This window comes from Nycticebus coucang, chromosome 12, assembly GCF_027406575.1.
Source record: "Nycticebus coucang isolate mNycCou1 chromosome 12, mNycCou1.pri, whole genome shotgun sequence".
Classification (NCBI taxonomy): Eukaryota; Metazoa; Chordata; class Mammalia; order Primates; family Lorisidae; genus Nycticebus; species Nycticebus coucang.
In genome coordinates, this window is record NC_069791.1 from 16,262,492 (window position 1) to 16,271,392 (window position 8,901).

General features: G+C 52.6%; 1 protein-coding gene across 1 annotated transcript; it reads right to left on the reverse strand.

Annotated features, from left to right (window-relative positions):
- Positions 1 to 257: 257 nt before the first annotated feature.
- On the reverse strand, positions 258 to 7,557 carry AQP2 (aquaporin 2). The gene is made up of 4 exons (XM_053556301.1): positions 7,118 to 7,557; positions 2,535 to 2,699; positions 2,077 to 2,157; positions 258 to 1,261 (listed from the first exon to the last, which is right to left on the reverse strand). Exons 1-4 carry the CDS (start codon positions 7,475 to 7,477, stop codon positions 1,052 to 1,054), a joined length of 816 nt encoding a protein of 271 aa, XP_053412276.1. The 5' UTR covers positions 7,478 to 7,557; the 3' UTR covers positions 258 to 1,051.
- Between the last annotated feature and the right edge of the window lie 1,344 nt (positions 7,558 to 8,901).

An 8,901-nucleotide genomic window follows, 5' to 3' on the forward strand; every position in this document is an offset into this window, starting at 1 on the left:
AATCTCCCCCTCACCCAAGACAAAGGCTAGGGGCCCACAAAGGGCTTTTGTTTTTTCTGCTGAAGTGGGAGGTTAATCTCTGGGTCCGGGGACCCAGGAGATGAGGGTCCTCTGAGACACACACACACACACACACACACACACACACACACACACACACACACACACACACACACACACACACACACACACACACACACACACACACACACACACACACACACACACACACACACACACACACACACACACACACACACACACACACACACACACACACACACACACACACACACACACACGCCCTGCCCCAACCACCTGCTTCCCCCTTTGGAGAGGTCATCCCTCAGGGCAAAAAGGAAATCCTTAGCTACCCAGCCCTCCTTTTTCCAGAGCCCATTTCTAGGGACCCTGGTCTCTAGTTCACACCTCTCTGCTTCCAGCAATGAGTCCTGGTAAGTCTTGGGGCCCAGTGCTGCAGCTTCCAGGAGGGGCAGGGTAGGGATTGGAAATCAGGACCCTTCCTACACTCTTCTGAAAGTGGCCTTCAGATCCTCCCCTCCCCTTCTCCTGGGGATGATGGGCATCCACAGTTCATCCACTGCAGAAGAAGTGGATTTATTGCAGCTGCGGGAGGAGGGGCCTAGGTGGGAGGGAGAGGTCCCCAGCTGTGCACACTTGCCTCAGCACTGCACACTCAGGGGCATGTACAACCCTGCACTTGAGAATGGGGGTGCACCATTCCCAGACACCCTCCCCCCAGGGTCTGTACACTCCCCACCTAAGGTTCTGAAGAGCTTTCTTCTTCCCTCACATCTTCCCTCGTTTCCTCAGATCCCAGCAAGGAGCCAGAGGGTCATCCACGTGCCACCCACAGCCTCAGGACAGGGGACCTGCCAGGGTCACCGTTTCCACACAGCCCCTCCCTGCCCACTACCAGCTCAGTCCTCGCGGCCCTGCCAGCAGCCCCTCTGCACTGGTGGCGGGCTTCGGACCTAGGGGAGGTGGGGGACGGGGTGGGCCGGGCCGTCGAGGCCGGCGGGCGGCGCGCTCAGGCCTTGCTGCCCCGCGGCAGGCTCTGCGGCGAGTGCAGCTCCACCGACTGCCGCCGCCGCACCTCGCGCTCCTCCCAGTCGGTGTCGGGCTCCAGGCCCTTCAGCACGGCCAAGCGCTCCGACAAGCTCTTGGCTGGGGGGAACAGCACGTAGTTGTACAGGAGCGATCCCAAGACGGCGCCGACCAGGGGTCCGATCCAGAAGACCTGGGGGCGAGCGGAGAGGGCGGCTCGCACCCGACCGCGGGCACGGTCTGGGGGCGCACCCCTCCTCCCCTCGCTAGTCCTCTCCCCACTTCGTTTGGGAAAGGGGGTGCTCATGCACCATTAATATAGTAAAATGTTTACTCACGAACTTAGCAACGAAAACTGGTTAGCGCGGAGCCGGAGCTGGGGTTAAGGGTGAGAATTCCCCCAAGCAACTGCCTAGGCGTAAGCTTTGACAAATTGCTTAACCTCTCTGTGCCTCAGTTTCTTTTCGTTATAATAATGCCTACTTCCTAGGATGTTTGTGAAAACTAAATGAATTTATATTTGCAAAGCACTTAGAACTAAGTTCTAAAAACTCTTACAAGCGCTAGATAAATGCTAACCAATAAAAATGTATCTTAGTTTGTATAAACATTACCAATTCCTGAACACAGTGCTGGGCACTGCTATCCGGTTTTTTTGTTTCTTGCAGTTTATGGCCAGGGCTGGGTTTAGAACCCACCACCTCCGGCATATGGGGCCAACGCCCTACTCCTTTGAGCCACAGGTGCTGCCCACTGTTACCTGTTTTGCATGGGTAACTTCACTTAACATTCCCAAGAAGCCAATGATGTAAGAACGGTGCTATCCTTATTTATAGATGTGGAAACTGAGTCTCTGGCATCAGGTCTGAGAGGTGGAACCCGAGGCTCTCCAGGGCCCCCAGAGGAGGGTCTATTGCTGAGGACCCCACCCTACTCTATTCCAGCCCTTGTTCTCCATTTGAAATGGGTTTCTAGGGAAGGGGAAGGCAGGGAGGTTTCAGCCATTACCCAGTGGTCATCAAACTTGCCAGTGATGACAGCTGGAGCCAGGGAGCGGGCAGGATTCATGGAACAGCCAGTGTAGTGGATCTACAAAGGGAGGTGGGGGTCAAGAGAGAAGAGAGGTGGGGTGGGGTGGGGTGGGGCGGGGCGGGGGGAGAATGCCTATGCTAAGCCTCAACCTGAAGGGAATGTAGGCACTGGATAGTTTATGTTTTAGATATGGGACTCTGCATTCATTGGAGGGGGCTGGAGTGACATCTGTCCTTCTGGGGCATCTGGGAATCAAGCCCTTCAGGATGTCTGTCACTTGGGAGTTCAGTGTAGCTGTCCTTCTGAGGGTCTTTGTGTCTGTCACCTTTGGGAGTTCTGTGTCTGTCTCCAAAATGGTCTGTGTGTCTGTTTCTTTGGGGAAGATCTATGTGTCTGTCCCTCTGGGGAGGATTGCACCTGCGGCCATGACCTACCCCAAGGAGGTGGCCCAGGGCCACAGAGAAGCCGATGGAGAGGGCAGGGGTGCCCAGGTTGTCTCCACGGCGTTCGTCAGTGGAAGCAAAGATGCAGAGCACCAGCTGCAGGGTCAGGAAGAGCTCCACAGTCACAGCCTGGCCAGCGGTCGTGTTGTTGCTGAGCTGGGGAGAGAGAGGAGGTAGGTAGGGTAGAACCCCACACTGGTTCTATCTTGTGCCCATCTGCAGTTGAGGCACCACAGAGGCTCCCAAGCTGCGAGTCTAAACCCCTGTTAGACACCTTAGCTGGAACTACTGACACCTTCCTGAGCCCTGGCCCAAGGGCAGGGGGTTGAACTGCCCGAGGCCTCCAGCCAGTCATCATAGAAGTGGAGACTGAGGCTGTGTGCCTATAGTGTGAAAGGAAATGGATGCTAAGATCTAGAAATTCTGTCTCCTGAAGCACAAAAAGGGAAGAGATTTCAACTGCAGTGGTAAGCTTTGGGCCAGCTAATAGGAAGATCTTCCTCTCTAGTGCGGTGAGAGGATCTTAGGTGTGCCATGACAATTTTTAAAGATCATTAATTAAGGCAGAATGCGGTGGCTCATGCCTGTAATCCCAGCACTCTGGGAGGCTGAGGTGGGTGGATCCTCTTAGCTCTCCAGTTCGAGACCAGCCGGAGCTAGAGAGAGACCCTGCTTCTAAAAAATAGCCGGAGAGACCCTGCTCTTAAAAAATAGCAGGCTCCTGTTGCCCCAGCTACTTGGGAGGCTGAGACAGGAGAATCACCTGAGCCCAGAAGTTTGAGGTTGCTGTGAGCTATAACACCACAGCACTCTACTGAGGGTGACAAAGTGAGACTCTGTCTCAAAAAAAAAAAAATCATTAATTAAATTATTTTCTAAAGAAATTCAAAATGGGCTGGGCACGGTGGCTCATGCCCATAATCCCAGCACTCTGGGAGACAGCGGAAGGTGGACTGCCTGAGCTCAGGAGTTTGAGACCAGCCTGAGCAAGAAAGAGGACCCCCCCCTACTAAAAATAGAAAGAAAAATAAAACTAGCTGGGCTTGTGGTAGGCACCTGTTTGTTGTACTGAGGAGGCTGAGACAAGAGGATCACTTGAGCCCAAGAGTTTGAGGTTGTGATGAGCTGTATCACCATGGCACTCAAGCCAGGATGACAGAGTGAAACTCTGTCTCAAAAAAAAAGAAAAAATTCAAAGCACAGTAAGTATATTCTTTTATTTTCTACTCTTTTTTTTTTTTTTTAATCAACATACCTTAAGTGTGCTGTGGAAATTTAACTATAGGTTCAAGTGTGCCATGAGATAAAAAGGGTTAAAAAACACTGTCTAGGCCCTAAGATGACAGTGTCCTTTTCTGTGGTCAAGTGGCTCCTAGAGACAGGTTCCAGGGACTCAGATCTGTGGGTTGTTCCTAGTGTGCCCTTGCTTCCATGAGTCCAGCATACTACTCTTTCCCCTGACTTTTGACTGCTCCCATTGTGTTTCAGGCCTCAGTTTTGCCCTGTGGGTTTGCTCCCTGAATATCCTGTGGAGATTGGGGTAGGGGCACGGGGCTCTGTACTGCAATGCCTCCATACCCATGTGGGTGTCCATGGTCCTAGCAGACCCTGTATTGTGTAAGGAGAGAACTCAGGGCTGAGCAAAGAGGCTATTTTATAACTCAGCCGCACCCAGAGTGATTTTTCCCTGAGTTTTGTCATCCTGTACCCTACGCCCTGCCCTCTGGGGCTAGGCACTTCATCAGATGAGCTCTGACAGCTGTCAGCTCCTACACTTCTCCAGAGCCTAAACCCTCACCCCTGGGTCCTAGCCATCAGGCCAGCACCCTGGCCTGGGTCTCTCTGGGTCTAACCTCAGTGCCTCCTATTGCTGTCTAATGTCTGAGCCTCTGGGGAACAGTGAAAAGAGCTTTGGAGGCAGACAGTATGGAGGCGTCTGACTTGCTGTTGGACCTCTGGCCTCAGTTTCTCCTTCTGTAAAGTGGGGATGATAAAATAGATTCTGGAGGACTGTGCGAGAACTAGAAATGACTTACAGATCTGTGAGTTGGTGCAATTTACCAATCAAGAGGGGGGAATCACAGAATTTGCCCTGTAAGATGATGTCTGCCCTGAGAAGGGCCAGGAGCACATCAGGGATAACTCCCTGGTGGACTGGTTGGTTCTTTTTTCTTTCGTTTTTTTTTTTAAGAGACAGATTCTCACTTTATCACCCTGGATAGAGTGGTGTGGTGTCACAGCTCACAGCAACTTCCAACTCCTGGGCTTAGGTGATTCTCTTGCGTCAGTCTTACAAGTAGCTGGGACTACAGGCGCCCGCCACAATGCCCAGCTATATATTTTTTTGTTGTTATTGCAGTTTGGTCAGGGCCAGGTTCAAACTTGCCACCCTCAGTATATGGGGCTGGCACCCTACCCACTGAGCCATAGGCAGCACCTGACTGGTTGGTTCTTAATGTCCACAGAGGACACCTGGGACAGTCTTTTTTTTTTTTTGAGACAGAGCCTCAAGCCATCACCCTGGGTAGAGTGCCATGGCATCACAGCTCACAGCAACCTCCAACTCCTGGGCTCAAGCGATTCTCTCACCTCAACCTCCCAAGTAGCTGGCACTACATGTGCCTGCCACAATGCCCAGCCATTTTTTGGTTGTAGCTGTCATTGTTGTTTGACAGGCCAGGGCTGGATTTGAACCTGCCAGCTCTGGTCTATGTGGCTGGCACTTTAGCCACTTGAGCTACAGGCACCAAGCCACCTGGGGCAGTCTTCATGGTCATCTGACTCTCCCTAGTCTCCGAGAGACTGCTGCCCATTCCAGCCAGGCTAGGTTCTCCCCAGTTCCTCAAGAAGGTAAGTGTTGAGCAGTAGCTTGGAGGAGCCTTCCCAGACCCTTCCCTTCTGAGGGTCCAGTCACTGTGATGTGATGGAGGAGGAGCACTAAGTGTTCTCCAGGGCTTCTTAGTGCTTCCAGTGCCCTGTTTCTAGAAAAGGACTTCCTTGGTTATGCTCTCAGGAAATTCCTCTTTCAGTCTGACTGGACCTCTTCTTGCACAAACTGAACTAATTTCGTTCTCAATGGAAATAGCGTATTCATCAATCTGCCCACCACTTTGGCCATTCTAGCCTTTTCTTGACGCTGGGCCCCCAGCCATGTTATATTTTCTATTTGGAAGAACTGAGAAGTCCTATGGCAAGGACCAGCTGTACAGGGCTCTTTAAAGACTTCAAGACTCTTATCCAGTAGCCCAGGGATGGAGCAGGCCAAGAAGTGCTGGAGACTGGGGCACAGAAGAGGCACTTGTTCTGACTTGCGATGAGGGGATGCAGTGAGATCCATTGTGAGGCGGGCACAGGTCATTCCTCCCCGCCCATGCCCCTGGCATTCTCAGGCCCTGCACAGACCCAGGAAGGGGGAAGAGGGCGTATCACTCACAGCTCCCAAAGTACCCAAGGTGCCCAATTAGCCACTGGGCCATGCAGCTAGTTCATGGGCTCTGGGGTATTTCTTCAGGGTTTGGAGATGTGAGCATGCTCATTCCTGCTTGCAGGGCTGTGGTGAGGTGTTTTTTTTTTTCAGTAGAGTGCTGTGGCATCACAGCTCACAGCAACCTCTAACTCTTGGGCTTAAGCGATTCTCTTGCCTCAGCCTCCCAAGTAACTGGGACTACAGGCACCCGCCACAACGCCCAGCTATTTTTTGGTTGTAGTTGTTATTATTGTTTGGCAGGCCTAGGCTGGATTTGAACCTGCCAGCTTCGGTGTATGTGGCTGGCACCCTAGCTGCTGAGCTACAGGTGCCAAGCCAAGCCCAGTTCTTAATGCAATACAAGCATCAAATTTAACAGAAACAGTCAGGCTCCGTGGCTCACACCTGTAATCCTAGCACTCTGGGAGGCCTAGGCTGGTGGATCACTTGAGCTCAGGACTTTGAGAGCAGCCTGGGCAAAGAGAGATTCCCCTCTCTACTAAAAATGAAAACAAAACAAAACTAGCTGAGCATTGTGGTGAGTGCCTGTAGTCTCCAACCTCAAGAGTTTGGGGTTTCTGTGAGCTATGACCACACCACGGCATTCAACCCCAGGGTAACTGAGTGAGAGACTCTCTGTCTCAAAAAAAGAAAAGAACGCGCCTGTAGTCCCAGCTGCTCGGGAGGCTGAGGCAAGAGAATCACTTAAGCCCAGGAGTTGGAGGTTGCTGTGAGCTGTGTGAGGCCACGGCACTCTACCGAGGGCCATAAAGTGAGACTCTGTCTCTACAAAAAAAAAAAAAAAAAGAAAGAAAAGAAAAATGAAAAGTCCAAAAGAAACCCTGGTGCTACTCTTCCTGCAGGAGGCTCAGAGCAAACAGTATCAGCAGACATTTGTGTCTTGCCTTTGTTGACATAATGGATCTTACTACCCTGGTTCTGCTATGGCCACTGTGTTCCTAGCTCCAGCCTCTCTCTGCTTCTCCGTCTCTGTTTGTGTCACTGTTTTTTCCAGACTCTCACCCAGAGCCAATCCCTTCATCTCTTTCTTTGTTAGGTATTCCTACTATCTGCCCCTTCTGGGACGAGGGAAGTTCTGGCTACTCACAGCATTGACAGCCAGGTCTCCGCGGATGTCTGCCGGCGTGATCTCATGGAGTAGAGCAGCCCCTGCCACAGCCCCCAGTAGCTGGGCAGCCACATAGAAGGCAGCTCGGAGAAAGGAGACATGGCAGCCCACCAGGCAAGCCACAGTCACAGCAGGGTTGATGTGGGCCCCACTGACGTGGCCCAGAGCCTGCACCAGGGTGCCGATCCCAAGGCCGAAGGCCATGGCGATCTGCAGCACAGAGGGCAGGACCGACGGCCAGTTGAGGGCCGAGCCGAGGCCAAAGAAGACGAAGAGGAGTGTGGCCAGGAACTCCGCGAACACAGCCCTGGAGAAGGCTATGGACCGGAGCTCCCACATGCTGCACAGCCTTCTGTGGGCTGGCCTGGCAGTCTCAGGGCCAGGCTAGTGGCGTGCTCTCGCTCCCTCTCTCTTTCTCAAGGTCTCTGGGGAGGCTGGGCCATGGGCATTTATAGGGTCTTTCCATCCTGGGTTTGGGCACGTGGGGTGGAGGTGGAGTTGTTTAGGCCAATACCTCTTCTCCCCCATGGCTGCCTCTGCCCCCACTGCCTACCCCTGCCCACTCGCATGCCTATCATCCCATCTTGGCCTTCACAGCTGACTAATGTTCCCCATTAATGAGCTCCAGATAAGGACTGACGTCCCCTGGCTTCCACGTTTGTTCCCTTGGTTACCCCAGGACGGCTGCCCCAGGGCCTCCCCCACCCCACGGGCTTCTGTAAATGGGAACCTCTGTGGGGGATGCATCCCCTGCCCCTCTCTGACTCAAAATGTTGCCAAGGCAGAGGCAACATCTTACCCAAGACTGACAGTGAGAGGACGTCAATACCACCTCTTCTAGGGACTGGGAAGTTCTTCCTGCTGTCCAACCTCCAATTATTCCTTCTTGAAGGGGATGGAAAACAACTGGTTGACTTATGATAAATTTCCAAAGCACACACGTTTTGTGTCTCTTCTGTTCTTGCTTTCTTGTAGTTAATCACCCATAAGTCATTAAGCTTCACCTTCTTCCAGAGATCCCAGCCAACGAGCAGCTTCCATAGCCTAAAGGCAGGGGGTGGTTTCCATGGCCTGGGGACCCTGGCCCCAGGCGATGGAGTCAACCCAGGGTTGACAGAGGAAGCTGAGGGCTTCCATTCCACCTCTTCCAATACCTGATCCTGATCTGTGACTTAACTTTTCTGGTCTTTCTCTGTAAAATCAGGATAACCAGACTGACCTTATGGGACCGAGGTTTGATTAAATGGAACAATGTCTGTAAAGTGCTCAGAGCAGCATCAGGCTGGCTATAAGTGGCCATTTAATACCAGCCATTACTCGTAGTAGTATTTATACTTTGAGGAGAGCAGTTGTTCTCAAATTCACATGTCAGGGTTCCAGAAGCTGTGACAAGCCCTAGGAACTCCCTGGCCACAGCAGGAAGACATTTCTGTGGGGCAGTGAGTTGTGTAGGCCCAGGGCGGCTGTGATGCCTGATAAGCAGCTAATGTCCTAATGTCCGCATAGCCCAGTATCCGGGCAATGCCCCTTCCTGCTGTTAAAGCTGCTGTGGCCCACTGGGGTCCTAGAGATGTTTAGGTCTCTACTCACCGGCTCTTCCCTAATCCTTCCAACCCTGCTTTCTCTCCTGAGGATCCAAAAGCAGGGTTGAGCTCAGAGTGGGGTCAGGAGGAGGGATGGGCTTCTGGACTCACTTTACCTCCTGTCCTGCAGATCCCTGGGGAAGCCAGAGTCCCAGGAATGGAAATCTGGGAGGAACTGGA

Excerpts from the sequence above, each read along its gene's own strand:
- AQP2 (XM_053556301.1), bottom strand. The coding sequence starts at position 7,477 with ATGTGGGAGCTCCGGTCCATAGCCTTCTCCAGGGCTGTGTTCGCGGAG. Across the intron at positions 2,700-7,117 it reads GAGACCTGGCTGTCAATGCT|CTCAGCAACAACACGACCGC; the intron begins GTGAGTAGCCAG and ends CTCTCTCCCCAG. Across the intron at positions 2,158-2,534 it reads CCCTGGGCCACCTCCTTGGG|ATCCACTACACTGGCTGTTC; the intron begins GTAGGTCATGGC and ends CTCCCTTTGTAG.